Source organism: Prosopis cineraria, unplaced genomic scaffold (genome assembly GCF_029017545.1).
Source record: "Prosopis cineraria cultivar Desert tree isolate PC_DT_omini unplaced genomic scaffold, ASM2901754v1 PC11, whole genome shotgun sequence".
Classification (NCBI taxonomy): domain Eukaryota; kingdom Viridiplantae; phylum Streptophyta; class Magnoliopsida; order Fabales; family Fabaceae; genus Prosopis; species Prosopis cineraria.
Genome location: NW_026555342.1, coordinates 14,180,575 through 14,200,344, shown reverse-complemented (window position 1 = coordinate 14,200,344; position 19,770 = coordinate 14,180,575). Strand labels below are relative to the sequence as shown.

Sequence of the window (19,770 nt, the reverse complement as noted above, 5' to 3'; positions counted from 1 at the left end):
TCCATGGACCATGGCCATAGTTTGAGTTTGGTTCTACTAGGATAGTTTTTTGAATTCCAAGGAATCTATTCCTGCAAATGAAAAGAGAAAGATGCAAATTTAAAGTTATGACTAATAAATCTCTCCCACATAAATTTAGCAAAATTGCAATCTCAAATTATGTGTATGACACTCTTCTCACCATGACACTTGAAAGGAAAATTAGAATAATTGGTGAGACCCTCCTTAACACTGAGTAAATTAGTTAAAATTCTCCTTTGAACAACCTACTGCAAGAAACATTTGATTTTTGTTTTTTTTTTTAGGAAGGGGCCATTTCCACAGTTTAGTCCACAAAGGCTCTTCCATTCCGTTTGATTGGTCTTGGACAAAGTTATAAGCATTTTTAACACTGAAATGAGAATCAGCAGATTACTTTCAATGAAAGGTGTCCATCTCAACATAAATTTATAAGTTAGAATTGATACTTACCATTGTTTACACAAATTTAACATTAGAAAATAATTTTTAAAAATAAATATCTTCTGAATTTGGATATTTGGAATAATTCTTTCACAAATTTTTGCATATCAAGTAATAATTTTTGTATTTTTATGATAAAAAAATTAGGGGGAAGGGGGAAAAATCTTTCCTTCCAATGAGTATTATTATACCAAGGAACGAACCAAAAATAGGGAGGGAAAACAAAATGCAACCACCGCCTCCGTCTCTGCATTCGAATTTCTTCTCCTCTCTAAGACAGGTGCGTCAATCTTTGAAATTCCAGTATCCCCTTTTTGATTTTTTTTTTCTTTTGCTATTAACCTGAGTCTAATTCCCAATTCATCCATCATCAGGTCGAGAAGAGGCTGAAACTAGAACATCCCTCGCCGTCGCCGCCTTCGGCAAAATCACGAACACAAGAGGACAACAATGCTTCCACAGGGTCACTGAGCTCTCCTATGTTCCTCCACGTCGATCAATCCATCGCCAATTCTTCTAACGACCTCTGCGGTAGCGAACCGCCGCGAGCTTTCCTATCTGTTTCCCAAGATTTCCCATCGCCCGACCAACAACCGCCTCAATCAAGCCCTTCAGATCGCCACAGACCTGAAGCTGAAACTGAAGATGATGAAATTGACGAGATCGAGCAGTTAATACGGCTATTGGGGTTGTCAGAGGAGGAGGAGGAAGAGGAAGGGGAAGGGGAAGAAGGTGGCAGCGATTGTAATTCTTGTCACTGTGAGGGTGGATTTTACTCAAAGATTGTGGGGGTGAAGGGGCCTAAGTGTAGAAAGGAGATGAAGAGGCTAGATGGGTGGATCAAGTTCTTTCGAGAGGAGAAGAAGGAGCCATTGAGATTGGCACATTTGCTTTTGGGGAAACGTGTTCTTCTTTCTCAGGGTGGTGATGATGATCATGGTCTTGGAGGCTTGGAGTTTCCTTCAACTATACAGGAATTTCTTCACAGTGACCCTCCTGACCCCTGATTGAGGCAATCAAGCTACTCTCATGTACTTGATTGAGTTAATGAGCAATTTTCAAACTTGTTCTTTTTTCGTGACAATTTGCCTAATTAAGTCTGAGTAGTGATCGAATTGTTGAAAGTGTTTTCTCTGTAATCCCAAGTTGCCCCGTTCATTCATGCAGCTCGGACAGTTCAATTTACAAATGTCTATAATCTTGAACTATGATTGTTCTGAGCTGGATTTGTTCAAGAGCATGAAAGATCTGCATAAGATTACTGTGATATGTTATCATTTTTGCTGTGAAACTTCACAAAGATTTTTTAAAATGGCCAGCATTTAAAAGCAAGGGACTTGCAGATTACGAACGCAGTGAAAATAAAAAATAAAAAAAATTAAAACCTGACACCTGTGGGATTTGAACCACGCCCTTCGGGACCAGAGCCTAAGCGTGTGTTTGGATAGTGTATTTAATCAATTATTTGGGGCAAAAAATGGAATTTTTGCCTCAAATTATCTAAACACTCATTTTCTGGTTAATTATTTTTGGGCCAAAAATCAATTTTTTTGAAAAGCTGAGAATCAGATCTTGAAAAGTTTACCAAAAAGGATTAGGAAAAATTATAAAAAAACAAAAAAAATTATAAAAAAACACATAATTTAATAAAAATAAAATCAAAACTCTCTTCTCTTCTCTCTTTCTCTCTTTTTTTAATAAAATTTAGATTTTGTATCCTTAAAAAAATTATTAACATAAGTTTTTGTCAATCATCACCTTCAGCACTTATTATAAAACTAATTCAAATAAAATATTAATTAATAGAGAAAATTTAATTTAAAATTTATAATCATGACAAAAATTGTTGCAAAGGTCCATAGAAAAAAAATTTTGTATATTGTTACATTTTCTATGTTGTCAAAATTTTAAAGTAGTGCTTGACATTTTCGTTAGATATAACTCATATTCATAATATCATTAGAGATCAATTTATATATTATCATTTTTATTAGTTATTATAAAATTGATGTTTAGTATTTAAGAATTAAATCTTTCTCTTTCATTAAATTTATTTGAACTAGGATATATTGAGTTATTTATTTATGTAAATTAAATTATTAATATTAATATAATTTAAATTTTTAAAATTAATCATATATGTAATTTAAATAATATATTTTACTTCTTAAATAAAATTTAAAAAATTTAATAATATTAGATAAAAATATTTTAATAATTTAATTTTAAAAAGCAATGTTCTTATAGTAATTTATATAGCTAAAATTTATTTTAATTAAATTATTTAAATATTTTTAATTATATGAAAATTAATTTTAAAAAAATGATATCCAAACAGATTTTGTTATAATAAAATTTATTATTATTAAAATTTATTATTTAATTAATTATTTTTATAATTTATTATATTTAATTAAAATTCAAACGGGCACCAAACTGTCGCATGGAAGGAAAGTTGCACTCCGAAAATAGCCGTCCCACAAGCAGTAAAATCCTTAAAGCAGTTCTTTTAGAAAATATTATTAAAAAAGTCTATGTGATCCATTGTTGAAGAACATTATAGTAGATGCCTATTTAATTTGCTTGGGACCCATTAAAAGAAAGGAAAACCAAAGTTATTAAGTAGATGAAAAATAGTTCAAAATGACATAAAGCTCATGTATTGTTAATCAGAATCCAATTTATATATATATATATATATATCAAGTATCCGACTTTTAGATATAAAATAATTAATTAATAGATATAAAATAATTAATTAATAATCAATGATTATATTTGATATATATGTGTGTGTGTGTAAAATGTACTTTAACCTATACATGGATGCCATGTATGTGTGTATGTATATATTTTGTAAGTATAAGGAATAGGATGGCATGTATATTTTATACATAAATAAATAAGGCACATTGACTAACTCATCCCAAATATATATATATATATATATATATGCCACCTATCTGCCCTAACTCATCCAAAAATGCATGCATACATACATATATCTATACTTGTCACCTATATATGCCATTCGCAATGTACATTGGTTATTATTTGCTCGAAGTTCCCCACATTATTGAGCCTTAACCCATCGGTTCATCTTCTACTTAAATCAGAGTGTACATCACAGATTTAGGTAATCTTAAACAAAACGTAATTTTGATTTTTAATACTATATATAACGTAATGTTTATCAGATATAGCTATTTAAACGTGCTGGTCCCTTAAGATTTACTATATACATGTATGGAAGCTTTGAACTTGCTTCCCAACGTTTTAATTTCCTTCCCACGAGGTTTTCCGCTTGACTTCACACATAAATGACTCAATAAATTCGTTTATAAAAAAAAATGACCCAACAAATTCCAACAATTTTTTTGGTTCTTACGCTGCTATATACATACCTAGACCTTTCAATATCACGCTAAAGTAAAAATCACAATTCAGCCTATTTTTTCAGAGCATTTGGTTTCTCCACTCTATCAAATCACACCATGGCCAGACCAAGCGGCTCATCACTTCATGTTCTCTTCCTTTTACTTCTGATCGTCTCTTTCAACTCCGGTACAAACTCATTCATCTGACATTAGTTTTAATTTTACTTTGTTTTTGGTTAGAACTAATCATGGCTTATTTATCCTCTTTAAATTTCCCGACTTGACCGGTTCTAGATCTCTAACCAGGATGAAAAACTTGTTATTTGCTTTGAACTGGATCAAATCTCAATAAGCTAACACTGGCATTATTAATCCACTATTCTCCTATATTTAAAAATAAGATCAAAATCTTGTGTGGTATCTTCGTGTATATTGACAATTCTCTCAGAAGGCATGTTCGTATTTTGCAAACAGATCCTTTTACTTCTGTATCCCTCTAACATAGACCATGAATCTACGCATGCCATGCAGGAGAAAACTTGAAGGTAGCCAAAGGACAGGTAAGAAAAACTCAAACTTGATTTGAAGACTAGTCACCAAAAACATGAAACAATACACAATCCTTCTATATAAAACTCTTATTTTTTCGTCATGGTGGTGATGAAATAATATTGCATGAATACAAAGCAGAACACGTGGTGCGTGGCGAAGCCTTCAGCGAGGGACACAGAACTGAGATCAAACATAGAGTACGCGTGCAACATTTTGAGAGACTGCAAGATGATAGAACCAGGAGGGTCATGCTATGAACCCAACACAGATATGAATCATGCTTCTGTGGTCATGAATCAGTACTACTTCTCCGAGGGAAGGAACCATTGGAACTGTGACTTCAGTGGCTCTGGTCTTACTGTTATAACTGATCCTAGTAAGTGAGTGTGTGTGAGTGAGATTAATTCAGAGAACAAGAAATTACTATTAATTAATTAATTGAAACCTTTATTGGATAATAGTACTATATTATTAGATGCATGTGAGGTTTTTGGATTCTGAAGTGAATATTGTGTGGTTTGATTGATCTGCAGGTTATGAGAACTGCAAATATGCTTCGTAGTGGGGAAGAACAGTGATGCGTTGGAGTATATATTTATGATTGCTGCTGCTGCTGCTAGTTCATGTTGCTCTCGTGTTAGTTTGTGTTCTAGTTCTTCCTTTTTCGATGACTGTTGTCGGGTTTACTTTTCTCTGTTAATCGTAACTACGAATATAAATTGTATGGTCATTGGTCAGCAACACTTCACTTGTTTCCAAAAGAAGCCAAAAATAAAATGACAAATACATGAATTGGGGCATTCCGAGAATTGAACTCGGGACCTCTCGCACCCTAAGCGAGAATCATACCACTAGACCAAATGCCCGATGTTGGTAGATTGTCGAAAACAGTAACATGTGAACATCGAGAGCATCTGCAAAGAAGCTAAAGAGATTTGTTACTAATCATTTGGACGTTTTATGGAAGCTCTATGCGATCCCAAATACAAGACATTAAAATTTATTTTATATATAATATTTAATTATACATTTAATTTATTGTATTCTATTTAAATAATTTATAAAAAAATACTTTAAATTAGTCACGTATTATATTTATTTTACTCAAGGAATGATTGGAAAAATATGAGAATTTCTAGAAAAATAAGATTTTAATTTTTTAAAAACATAAATGAGTTAATAATGAGTAAAGAACTTAATCCTTCTACTAGAATTTTTATGAAAAGCCTTTTATTTACATAGCTAACGAGTTTAAATAGATATAATCAATATAAGAAAATATAATTAATATCTTATCAAATACTTCCTTCATTTTTATATATAAAAAAAATTATATCATACAGTTTAAAAAAGTTTAGTTAATTATAATAATTATGTTTGAAAATAAAAAATTGGATGAAAATGACCTGTGTTAATCAACATAAGTATTCGTTAATATAAATTATGAAGGATGATTTAAAAAATGTGTAATAAATGCTTATTAAAATTGATAATTTTGCTTATATAAAAAAAATAAAAAATAATAGTTTTTTTAACAATAATAAAAAATGGAGAGAGTATTAATTAAATAATATTTATAGTATATTGTAATCTGGAGGCGATAGTAGAAATAGGTCTATATATAATGAAAGCATTTAATGCATTTAAAGCAGTGCACGATTGTGATTCATTCTTAAATGCCCTATTTAATACAGCCGTTGAGTAAGCTTATTGTTTATTAAGAAAACCCCATTTTGTGCTTCGATGGAAAAATAGTTCCACTCAGTGAATATGGAATTGCTTCTTAGAAACAAGAAACTAATGGGTCCAATTGCTCAATGGCGTATCGTTCAGTCTCTGCTTTTTCTAGTCTCTCTCTCTTAGGTATGTTAACTTTATTAAATTTTCGTCTTCTTATTTGAAACTTCTATATATTATGAATATAAATTTGAACTCCCCCTGTCAGTATTACAGGATAAGCTTTTAATAATAAATAAAGAATACTTTTAATAATAGTTATAGACCCGTTATTATTACAGAGGATATTAAAAGTTTATGATTTTTAACAGTGACTATCCAACTATTGTTAAAAAAAAAAAACTTCTAACAGTTTCAAGTTCACTGATAAAAGTTGCCAATTATTTGACATGTTGGGAAAAAAATAAAACTTTTAACAATGATTATCGTAACAACTGCCATTAAAAATATTATTTTTAGAAGTCTATTTTCAACAATACTTATAGTGACAATTGCTATTGACAATGGACTTTTATCCGAAGTTATAGTCATAACTACAGATGAAAATATTTTATAAAATTTATCACTAGCCAGCTAGCTTCAATATATATATAAACAGTTCAAATTTTAAATATAGAATTTTATAAAAATTATATAAAATTCAAATGATTTATATAATTTTTTAAAAAACTACTTAAACCTTATATATCATCCACAAAATATTGTACCCAACGTGTGAAGATGTCGTCAACCTCTTCCTCTGAGAATGAATTCACAATGTCAAATATCTAAATTAAAGTATAAAACTACAATTAAAACATTAACTATCTAATTTAAATAAAAATAAAATTAGCTTTTTGAAAATATATTCAATTCATTAGTAAATTCAGTCATTCTCAATGTGATGATATTGAATATGGTCCTTCCATCCGATATTAAAAGTGTCCATTTTTCTTTTATTGACAAGCCAACTGATGTTAAAAATTTTTAATATCGGATGGACCTTCTGCCTATTGTTAAAGATGTCTACATTTTTTAATAAAAAAATTAAAATATATTTGAACATCGATTATAGATAGATCTGATATTAAAAGTGTTAGACAACATTAGTTTTTTTTTTGTAATTGACGTTGAAAGTCAAACACACATTCATTTAGTTATAAAATTGCCACCACTTGTACTTTCAACATTGGTTGCCTTTAAACTGATGTTGAAAGTTGGTTGTTAAACTCATTTTTTGCACTAGTCTATACACGATAAAAAAAGGTGAATTTTATTATGAATCATTTGCACTCATGAAACCATATATCCTCAAAAAAAATATAACAGACTCAAGTTACTGTGAGGCTATGAAAAATAAAAACTCTCATCATATAAGTAAATGCTTTTGGTTTGATTCTCAATTTTTTTAAGTAAACAAAACTTAATTAAAAATGACACATAAAGTTGTGGTGTGGGATCAAATTTCGTTGCCAATGTAAAGGCTTTGTTGATGGATAATCTATCAAATTACTTCTTGGATGTATGACCTGTCTTTGGAGAGTTTTTAGAGACTCAACTCCCTAAATTTTTTTGTTTTAAAAATAAATTTAAATCAAGAATTGAAGGCCAAAAATATTTATATTGTGTAATTTATAATTTCTAATGCCTTTTCCTGCCTTCTCTACCTGATTTCAAATTGATATTGCAGGAGAAACTTGCATGCCAGTTAATGGAGAGGTAATAATCTCAAATAAATGATGTCTACATTATTATTGAGTGATGAAAGTAGAGTAATTAAATTCTGAAATAAAACCAGTGAATGTGTGCGTGGGGGGTTATAATTATAGAATGCATAGTGTGTGGCAAAGCCTTCGAGCAGTGAAGAAGAATTACAAGGGAACATGGACTATGCTTGCTCACAACCTGGGGTTGACTGTGCACCATTGGGCCTGGAGGGAGCTGCTTGGGCCCAAACACAAAGGCCCACCATGCCTCGTTTGCTATGAACTCGTTCTCTCACACCTTTGGAGCCCAACCTCACACTTGTTCCTTCAAAGATTCTGCCCTCATTGCTGCTTCGGATCCAAGTAATTTTCCTATTTCAATTAGTTGTTATTTTACTTTGCTAAATTAGTAATAGATCTTGTGATATTTAATTCTATTACAAGAATCTCAAAATGATTCTCCCTTATTTTTTAGAAAAAAATTTGGTGCTTTGAATTAAGATTTTAAGGTCTTGTTTGATATGATGGAAATTTTTTTGATGAAATTAAAATAGGAAAAAGATTTGAAATTAGAATTGGTATAGATTTGAGTTTTAAAATATATCTGATATATAGATAGAATTCTATTATATAATCCTTATATAATTTTTTTTTCAATATATATATTTAAAAACATGAAAAGACCAAAAAAATCTTTTTAAAATTTTAAACAATGTCATTCTCATGTGATGAGCCCAACACCAGACCAGAGGGGGGAGGGAGGGAAGGCATTTTGTTTTTTTGGTCATTACACTTTTGATTCTGAATCCTCTCAATTGCATCAGCTCACCCATGAAATCATATTCTAGTAGTTTTGCTTCAATCAGAATTCCATGAAATCCTGACTCAATGACGCCAAACAAGCATCCAAGTGAATTCCGTTTATTCCAATTTCGGTCCCAAAAAAAAAAATTTAAATTCAAATTTGTCACGGTTTTAGAGACATGATGAGTTTACAAGTTCATGATACTCTTTTAACCCCTTCTTTTCCATGAATTCTTTATGGATGTGACTCATATCTTAGAAAGAAAAAATTACTTTGAAACCTTACACAATACAATTTAATATTATAAAATTTATTAACAGCTGAGCAAATGAAAATAACAATTAAATGTGTTGTCATTTTCCTTTATCCCATTATTAATGGATCTTATGACATTTAAATATATTGTGTGAGATTTGTATGTAATTTTCTTTATCTTAAATGGGTCATGTTTGAAATTTTAGGATTATTTGTAAATATTTATATATATACTCTTTGAACTTTAGTGTTTGTTTTGATCTATTGAGTCCTTTTATTTTTAAAATATTTGTATTACGCAAATTTGGCTTAACTTTTTATATTAAGTATGCTTGATGATAGTTTACTCTATCAAAATACCTTAAGTCATTTAGTTAGTCACTCCTTAAACTTTATATATTATTAATCTGTATTCTATTTTCTAGATGTAAGAGTTCATTTTTTATCTTTAATATTTACTCTGCTATTTTTTTTCTTTTTTCATATTTTTTTCACTTTCTTCTTCTTTTTGATTGGGCTTATATTTTTTTAATTTCAGAGGCCTTAAGTCTATTCATATTCAGTCTCTTCTTTGCTCTTTTATTTTTTAAATCTTGAATTCTTTCTTTCTTTTTTGTTTTTGGTCCTTGATCAAGTGGTTCATGATATCATGCTAAACTTTTTATATTAAATATGTTTGAGGATAGTTTACTTTACTAAAATAATTTAAGCCATTTAGTTAGACATATCTTAAATTTTACATATTATCAATTTATTTTTCATCTTCTACATGTGAGATTTCTTTCTTTATCTCTGATAAATAACACTAATTTGTCTCAATGCAATGTTATAGGTTTTGGTTCCTGCAATTATACAGTGGGTAATTATACAAAATTAGCCTGTTAAAACATTTCGATAATTGTATTTTTTGTATTAAATCTTTAGTTTTATTCAACTCATAAAATTAGATAAATTTCACTTTACTAATGATTGAATTTTAAAATTAAATCAAGCTAATTTTTTAACTGTTGATGGGTTCCATCTGATACACACATATTGCTAATATACACATCCAAGGTCTTGAAAAGAAAATTAAGATTGTTGAATGCTTAGATGCAAAGTATTGTAATGAACAGCTTTGATTTGATAACATTTAACAGAGGTTTAAAAAGAATTGTAAAATTAGGTTTGACACCCTTTAATCCAAAATTTTAAAATATTAGTCTATCGTTATTTTTCACTTATACACTTTTTGTATGGTCCAATTTTATCTTAAGCCAGACTCTTTCTCGTTATTTATAAAACCCATCAAAAATTTTAAATTGCTTAAAACCAAAAGTGCAAACCAGAATTTTTCTAACTTCTAATAAAAGGAGAGATTTGTTATCGGCTATCTTAGTTGCCACAACTTGCTAACCCTTTCGTTATTTTGTTATGCTGAAATTTCTTGCAGGAGATGGCCATAGACCCCTACAAGAATTGGTAAATCAAGAGACTTCACTAGTTTTTATCCATGTAAGATTTGTCAGTCATATTATATTTTATGAAAGATGAATTTGCTTATTTTCAGCTTTGCTTATAATTATGATACTGTTTATTAATTTTAAAATTACATTAATATCTTAATTTATATTAGTTATATTTCAATACTTTTTATTACTCATTACAAGCAGACGTAATGAATAGAGTGATATTGCCAAAGAGAGCTCTTCCTTTCAAGAATTTTTTGCTTGGACCAGGTGCCTTACTCTATCCAATAAAATTATACCAATTTAATTGAATAAAGTTATATATGTAATTATTTTCAATGACTTTATTTTTGGAGTGGTGTGCTTCTTCAATTTTTATCCTTTTTTTTATTATCATCAATAACAAAATCAATTTATATTTACAAATACATGACATGTAATATTTTAATTAAATAGAGTATAGATGATATGGTACGCCGAGTTTTTATAAGAATTTCTTTTTAAAAAACATCTCAAATACATATGTACATGCATAAACTATCATTACTCGGGAAAACAAATTTATCATTTAAAAAGTTAAGAAAACACTCAGAATATAGATTGTGGAGAGGAGAATTAGACGATTTAAGTCTCATCTCAACAACGGGCATGTAGTGTTATTCATTCTAACGAGCATTGAATCTGGACTGCTCAAAATTGTTGGACTTGATATGGCTGGATCAATGAACATTATTTATAAGGTGGAACGCAAATCAAATCAGATAATGATAATGTTTAGAATAACGTTGGAGGCTTTAGTTTATCAACATTCCTGTTGTTATGACATAATGTAATAATGTGAAAACAGAGAAGATGGTGTGTAGCAAAGCCAGGGACAGAGGAAGCAACGTTGAAAGCAAACATAGATTACGTCTGTACGAAACTGGACTGCTCAGATATTCAACAGGGAACCGCATGCTTCAACCCAAACACACTCTGGAGCCATGCTTCTTTCGCCATGAACCTCTTCTTTCACAGTTTGGGCCGATCTCTTGACTGTGACTTCAGAAACTCTGGCCTCCTTGTCCTCACTGATCCCAGCACCACCCCTTTCCTCTTCTTTAATTCTATCTGTCTCTGTCATAACCTGGAGATTAAAAATCTCCTCTTTCACAATTCAATTGCAGGTTATGGAATGTGTAGTTACGGGTGAGGGACTCTTGAGTAGCAGAGAAGAGACTTGTGGGTGTGTGTGGGTGTGTGTATATATTAAAGGAGTCAATGACTGTGGTTTTGGTTGACTTGTTAAGAGCAAATGTAATGAGGAAGAACTGGAATAAGAAATTTTAATAAATGAGTTGAAGAAATGGAGGTGAATTTGGTCTGTGTCATTTTCCTATCGTTCTGTTAGAAATTGGAGCTGGCTAAACAGCCATTATTGAATATTGAAGCAGCCACAGCACTGAAAAAGTCCCATACCGAGTATCAGAAGATGCTACTCGCTGGATAGAGACTATAAAATGAAAGCGCGTTGCTAGGCGTAAGCACGAAGCCGTGGGGTAAGCACAGAGCGAACTATTCTTTCGCCTTTTACTAAAGAATACCGTGTGCTCTCCTCCTTTAACGGCATACGCCAATTTTTGAAGGGTTTCTCCCTAAAGGAGAGGCTCTCTGCATTGGAGTTCAAGAGTTATTATTCTGTTTTCTATTTTTTAAAAAAGTGAGAAAGTATTTTTAAAATAAAATTAGAAGTATGTGAAGGTAATTAATTTATATGTAAATAATTAGGATGCTACTTTTTATTGTTGATATTATCATATCATTAGATCTTTCATAATAAAAAAAAATGAGTAACCATAATTAAGTGAGTGTTTTCATTTTTTATTTTGAGAAGGTTAATCAAAGTCCTAATAATTTCTTTAAATTTTGAATTAAATTTTATGGTTAATTTTATTTTAATTAGTTTACTCCTTATTTAATTCTTTAAAATTAGAATCATTAATGAAAGATAATTCGTAAATGAAAGATTAAGAATTCATTTTTTTATTTTTTATGTTGTTAAGAAAATTAATTTGATTATGTTAACTTAAAAACATTAATATTAGTGATTAATGGTGGATGCTTATAATAGTGATTGATCAAAGGACTGTATGTATTTAAAAAAATAAAAAAAATAGTTTTAAGATGTTCTTATTTTTTATTAAAAACACAAATTAAGAACAATTTTGGAAACATTAAATTCATAACATTTATCCAAATGAGTGCTTTTAAAAATAGAAATCGAACAAGCCTTGACTTTCTCAAAAATTGGAATTTGGTAATAAATAATGTGATATAATTGGGAATAAAGGCTGAGGCTAGCAGATTGTCCATTTAAAACTTATTTTTATCAGAGTTTGAGTTTAAAAGAACTTTTAAACTTATTTTAATAAAAATATAAAATATTATAATTAAAAAATTTAACTTTCAAAAATTTAAAAATATAAATAATAAAAATTGGTTTACAGGCTTGATCTCGAGCTTTGAACCCTTTGAATAAGGGCCAAGCATCAATTTTTTTTTTTTTAAAATTCTCTAAGGTCATGTGCAACAAATTGAAGCCTTATCCTGTTTGATCTTATTCATTCTCATAAGAGTGCTTATTTTCATAAGGTAGGCTCGTTATTGACAATATTCTAACTTACTATTGATATTATGACTTATGTACCACATCCATCATGCTTACAATAGAAAAACCAAGTGTGTTTTTTTGGCCAAAATAGAAGAACCAAGTTTAGTGCACCGAAAATAGACTTCCCCGAGGCTTTTGATAAATAATTTATCATGGGATTTCATAATTGTTATTAATAAGCTTATATTATGAGATTTCAAGAAAAAAAAAGGCTAAATCTAATTTTTCCGTGCCTTTTGACAATTAAGTATCGGATTCTCTTTATTGGCTGTCTCTGCAGTCCCATGACACTTCACAGGGACATAAGACAAAGTGATTCTTTATTGCGTTCGGCACCGACTGTTTATCAAGTCAGGTGCAATTCTAACTTTCAGTTTTCATTTAAAATGATCTCTATTATGTATTTAAATTAATTTTTAAATATTTTTAATATTATATTTATTAGTATAAAAATATAAAAAATTTAATATTAATTTTGGGCTGTCTTTAGTGTTCATAAGGGAATAAACATCATGATATTTATCACTTCTGATGAGATCTACATCATTCAAATTTTAAATTTTTTTGTTTATATTTATTAAAATAAATTTTATAAAAAATATAAAAAATTTTACTTAATCTATTTATCATCACTCTAGCTAATACAAATTTAACCTAGGTGGTCTAATTTAATATTAAAATTTTTTATAATTTTACCATCTAGATAGACTCTGTATAGTTTAAATATAATTTGGATAATCTAATTTAACTTTTTTATTACCTTAGCGATATATATTAACAACAAATTGCCATGGCCTTTAGAACTTCCTTCTTCTTGAACTGTGCCAACCTTAGCTTGCTTAACTTCTAAATTTTTACTAAGTCAATTGAACCCTCATAATGTAGACAAAGAAATTAAAAAGCTTGGTTTGCCAGAGAGATACGAAAGCTTAAGAGAGAACTTGAGAGATTTATTAATTTATTTGGTTTGTTTGTGGGTTGCAAGTGAGAGGTGGGGGTTATTTATAAACTTTTTCCTTATTCTAAAGTTTTTCCACCTTCTTAATGGATGGCAAAAATAAATTCAATTCTACAGTGTATGTTTATTCTTTAGAAATATCTATAAGAAATATTTAAATATTTATGAGAATATATCTAGAGATTAATTTTCAAGATGTGTGAAATATTATTGAATATTTCAAAATATTTTAGATATCTTTACATTCCTCCATAAATTTTTAAAACCTTCTAGAAACTTTTAGATCATTTTAGATTTTTTTCAAATATGTCCATGTTGTTCCAAATGCTTGTAAAATATTTTAAAACATTTTAGAATCTTCTTAAACATCTTGGAATTCTCTTCATCATTCTAGAAGTCTCTATAAACACTTTAAATTCATTGGTTCTCTTTTTGAACATATACTATGAAAAAATGTTCTCTTATGTCTAATTAATCAAAAATGAGAAAAGAGTTTGGCGAAGAATTAAAAAAAATAAAAAAATAATTAATAAAATTATTGAATGAGATCTTTTGATTAATAATATATTTAAATATATTTGGTTACTGATAGAGTATAATGATATCCTACAATTCATGTTAGAGACCACATCTAATAAGATAAACTTGTTGTATCATAGAAAATAAATCTGAATCATTATGGATTAGATAAATGGTTTTAGAATTCGTGAAAGTGGTTGAGTAAGAAGTAAAATATATTAAATGACAGATGATTAATGGGAATTTTTGGATCATTAAATTATTATATAATTTTTTTTTCCGCATGCACTTGATATACCGCGTGTTTATGTTTTGTCTGGTAAAATTTTAATTAGTATTTTAATGGTGATGTTCTAGATCATAACTCGTCATTTATTTTCTTGAAAAACAAACACATGCAGTACAATTTCTTTCCGCGTTTCATTCCCTTTTCAGGGTCACCAAACAAACTCACTTTATCTTCATTTTATGAATTGAAATGGATGTTTTTTTCCTGATCACATTTACCAATTCCATGAAGGTCATCAAGATCAAAGAAGGAAGGTTCTAAATATTTATAGAATCAGAATCACACAATCCTTGAGTTTCTTTTTTCCCCCTCACTTCTCAAAATTAATTAAAGAGGAAATTCAGTTTTGTGACGACGACTGCAATTAATTATATGTCAACATTCTTGCCAATATTAACAAGCTAATTTTCTTGCCTGAATGAGCATTTACCAGTTATGGTTATTAAATATTAATTATTAAGTTCTTACATATATAACTAATAAAATAAGCAATCATAAAATTTTTACATAGTCTATTATTGCACGTTTCTCTCATACACAAACTTGCTCGGTTTGAAATATATTTCTGACGAATTAAGATAAGCCCACTATCGTCTTTTTGTTGAAAGATCATTTATATTCCAAAAGTATTACTATGTCAATAATGATTTAAACCCAAATTTAAAGTATTAATTAAATGAAAACTTGAAAAAGTTCTACAATACTCTCTCCTATCTATACTTTAATTCTAAAAATCATGTTTAGTTAAAAATATAAGATATTGATTAATTGTTGTAACTTTTCAACTATAGCTTTCATATTTATTATCCCTTTTGAAAGAATATTCATTATAATTTCAATTATAATTATTAAGACGTACATACATACATATAATGAAGCTAAGGTATAGTTCGAAGGATGTACAACTTTTTAAAAATTAAGATTTTAATTTTAGAATTGTGAAGCATTTACCAATACCATATATGGTGGATTAAGAATGTATAATCTCCATAATTATATGTGGCTTATATTGAAATAAAAGAACACGATTAATGCATAGAGTAAGCTCATATAACTGCTGGATAACAGCTAATTAATTAATATTCATGGATACCAGCCAATTAATTAATATTCATTTACTACTTATGAATGTCCTAGTTCTAAATCTATTTTTTTATAATTAATATGCAACTTATTATCCCATATTTTGAGGTAAACCAATCAAACAATGTTACCATACATCAATTTTTAGCAAATGTCGTCTTGGTTGTTTCTTGCTGGTTATAATAATTTTTTTTAAGTTAAATATCGGTTGTTTCTTGTTTTATGCTATTTTTAATCAGACTGATGATTAAGATGGTTCGAATTATTAATAGACAGAGTGGTGAATGAGTTGTATATTGCTAAATACTTAGCACTTGCCATTAAATAAGTCAAAATTACGATTATTAATTAAGATGTCACAATAGTTTATTAATTTACAAAATAATGTTAAAATTGTAATCAATAAATATATTACTATTGTATAAAACTAAAATCATTTACCATTATAATACTAATATTGACAAAAGTGCGCTTTGGTTTTTTAACTTTATATTTTATTTTGATCTCTTTAATTTTTTTCCTTTATTAGTCCTCTAGCTTAACACTGATGTAATTAAAAAAAATGTCAACATTCTGACTTTTGAAAAAATTACATTAGCAAATCTTGACATGTAAAATTTAATTTTTTTTTATAAAATTAAGGTATCAAACTAAAACATTATATAACATTAAAAGATCAAAAATATTTTTTGTCACTACTTTTTGTTAGAATAAATTTAATATGAAATGAATTACTAATTATTTACTATTAGATGAAGTGATGATATTCTTTAAATAATACATAAATACTGAACAATTTTATCACAATCTCCAAGTAGTAATTTATTGCCTCCCCCCTCCTCTCTAATTTGTAAGTAAGTCAAAATTACGATTATCAATTAAGATGTCACAATAGTTTATTAATTTACAAAACAATGTTAAAATTGTAATCAATATATATACTACTGTTATATAAAACTAAAATCATTTACCATTATAATACTAATATTGACAAAAGTGCGCTTTGGTTTTTTAACTTTATATTATTTTGATCCCTTTAATTTTTTTATTTTATAAAATATCCTTTATTAGTCCTCTAGCTTAACACTGATGTTTCATTAATTTAAAAAATGTCAACATTCTGACTTTTGAAAAAATTACATTAGCAAATCCTGACATGTAAATTTAATTTTTTTTATAAAATTAAGGTATCAAACTAAAACATTAAAAGATCAAAAATATTTTTTTCCACTACTTTTTGTTAGAATAAATTTAATATGAAATGAATTACTAATTATTTACTATTAGATGAAGTGATGATATTCTTTAAATAATACATAAATACTGAACAATTTTATCACAATCTCCAAGTAGTAATTTATTTCCTCTCTCTCTCTCTCTATAATTTGTAATTTCCTTCTGTGGCCATAAATCAACATGGGCCGTGGCAATATCAATTCTAAACACCTATATAAATGTGGCATCCCTCCTATGATCTTCATCACAAAACACAAGTCTTGATTATATATCAGCCATAATAATTTTCAGATTCTCAAAATCTCAAAGCCATGTCTTTACCATCTTTCTCCTTCTTCATTCACATCTTCCTCTCCCTTCTCTTTCTCTCCATCAATTCAGGTTCTTACATTACATATTCACGCTTATTTCTTCATTTCTGAACACTCAACTTTCTGCCTACTTCATTAATTTCTCATAAAATTACTTCCATCATCGCACATTGAATTCACCTCTGATCTGCATGCATTTCTCGCTTGTTATATGTTAATAACATCCTTCTTTCTTCCAATATATATACAGTGACTGACTAGTGACTACGCTGAATTTATTTGCAGGTGGCATCAAGGGGACAATAAATGCTGAGGTAATTATTAATTACACAAAAGGACCTATCTAGCATGCGTGCATGAGCTTGAAAATTCTGACGAGGTGGTACACAATGCTTATAAATATATTGATGTTTATCAACATTTGAAGTCGTACTCCTGGTGTACAGAAAACTTGGTGTGTGGCCAAGCCATCTTCGTCTGAGAAAGTACTGCAAGAAGGCTTGGATTATGCGTGTTCCAAATTGGGTGAAGACTGTGGCAAACTAGGTCCTTGCAATTATCCAGATACAAAGGCTCATCGTGCCTCCTTCGCCATGAATCTTTACTATCAATCCCAAGGAAGACAACCTCAAGCCTGCGACTTCAAAACCAGTGCTCTTATTGCCTCCTCCGATCCCAGTAATAATAAGCCATGCATTATTTTTCATTATGCACTACTCTGGTCTTCAACTCAAATCATCATTACTTTTATTTCAGCCTTAGCTTGTTGATGCTTTTAATTGATTTACTTTTCTTTCTTATTTTGCAGGCTACTCTAAAAACTGCAATTATCCTGGTGGTAAGTGTTATCATACAAGTTTTCAGAATGAGAACATGAACTGATAGTCCTGCTCTGATATTCTGTTTAATTATTGTGTTTGCAGGTGAAGCTGAAATACCAACCAGAGTAAGCGAAAAAATAAAAATAAAAATTCCCTCTCTTGTATCCAAAAAAAAAAAAGAGCGTCATAACGTATCAGTTTATAATGAAGTTATGATGATGATTATTTTGCAGAAAACATGGTGTGTGGCGAAGCCAGCAACAGAAGACAGTGTGTTGAAAGACATCATCAACAGGATTTGTTCAACTCTAGATTGTTCTGTAATAAAGCCGCCAAGTGGTCCTTGTTACATTCCCAACAATCTCTGGAACAACGCTTCAGTCGCCATGAACTTGCTCTACGTCAACTTCCCTGGTCACAAGTGTGACCTCTTCAACGCTGGCCTTCTTGTTGTCGTTGACCCAAGTACGTAATAATTTGATTCAACTAAAATTTAAGTTATATCTCTTATTAGTTATTACATGTATTCATATTAGTTGCTTGACAGATTTTGATGACATGTATATCAGTATATGCACTCTTTGACGGTTAATATGCTATATATGCTTATTTACACAACGGGTCATCAGAAGAATCAAGTTAATTAACCAAAAGTTGTTCAAGTTTTATTGATCATGAAGGTTTACGACCCATGAAGCATAGTTTCATATAAATTTTCAACATGTTTATTTTTTTTCCCTCAATTCTTTTGTTTCTAATTTGTATGTCCTATTTATAATTGCAGGTTACGGATCGTGTAACATGCCAGGGAAACTATAAATACGCAAACATGTGGAAATGGAAGAATATATATATTCAATAATGTGTGACTGAGGGATTTGGATAATTATCTATATATTGTATCAATGGAAAAACATAAGATTGAAAATAAAATTTATTAATTTTGTGAAGAACTTGTGGATATGATTTTGCATCTCAATTTTTCTGATTAATCATATTTGGTCTCTTTACTTCAGTGACAATATATAATATAAGCCGAATAATAAGTTAATTAATTGCTCATCACCATATGGCGGCAAATTAATTAATGTTTAATGCAACGGTTTTTAAGCTGACTCTAAACGATAAGCTCGCATAGACTAGGGCTTCAATGATTTCGTAAACAAGTTTGAAATCAAAATATGTTATATTTAGAACATATAAACTTGATAGATAATTAATATATGTTTCAACCCAAATTATAAATTTGATGATCCAGGCTCAACTCAATTTAATTTATAAAGCCTTAAAATAATTAAAAATGAATATTTATGAAGCCTTAACTATTAAGTCAAAAACGGGTCTAGGTCATTATCTCCACATTCCACCCATAATGAGTGACTATGATGAAAGAAGTGTTTCCTAAATTCAAGAAAAGTGGCAATCATGGGGCTTGGATACTAAGCCATGATCACCTATAAATAAAGAAGCCCTCTCTCATCAAAAGGGATCATCGTCACTATCAACAAACTACCAGTCAAATTCTTAAACTTTGCGTCTACTATTTTATTTTTTTTCTTTTATCATATAGTTTTAGTCTTTC

At 29.2% G+C, this 19,770-nt stretch overlaps 2 protein-coding genes and 2 non-coding genes across 4 annotated transcripts in view; 3 read left to right on the top strand and 1 right to left on the bottom strand.

The window, feature by feature from the left end:
- The first annotated feature begins 670 nt into the window (after positions 1–670).
- On the top strand, positions 671–1,731 carry LOC129287301 (uncharacterized). Its single transcript, XM_054923516.1, has 2 exons — positions 671–742; positions 837–1,731. Exons 1-2 carry the CDS (start codon positions 689–691, stop codon positions 1,467–1,469), a joined length of 687 nt encoding a protein of 228 aa, XP_054779491.1. The 5' UTR covers positions 671–688; the 3' UTR covers positions 1,470–1,731.
- Positions 1,732–4,514: 2,783 nt separating this feature from the next.
- LOC129286137 (sister chromatid cohesion 1 protein 2-like) overlaps positions 4,515–19,770 on the top strand; it is a 30,590-nt gene continuing 15,334 nt past the window's right edge. The window contains exons 1-8 of the mRNA XM_054922155.1: positions 4,515–4,767; positions 4,954–5,093; positions 11,169–11,487; positions 17,653–17,681; positions 17,814–18,045; positions 18,176–18,205; positions 18,291–18,313; positions 18,422–18,653. Coding sequence (XP_054778130.1) covers positions 4,515–4,767; positions 4,954–5,093; positions 11,169–11,487; positions 17,653–17,681; positions 17,814–18,045; positions 18,176–18,205; positions 18,291–18,313; positions 18,422–18,653 — 1,258 coding nt within the window. The remainder of the gene's footprint in view (positions 4,768–4,953; positions 5,094–11,168; positions 11,488–17,652; positions 17,682–17,813; positions 18,046–18,175; positions 18,206–18,290; positions 18,314–18,421; positions 18,654–19,770) is intronic.
- TRNAP-AGG (transfer RNA proline (anticodon AGG)) lies at positions 5,186–5,257 on the bottom strand. Its single transcript has one exon. It is a non-coding gene; the product is annotated as a tRNA-Pro (tRNA).
- On the top strand, positions 11,851–11,968 carry LOC129287332 (U5 spliceosomal RNA). Its single transcript, XR_008587653.1, has one exon. It is a non-coding gene; the product is annotated as a U5 spliceosomal RNA (small nuclear RNA).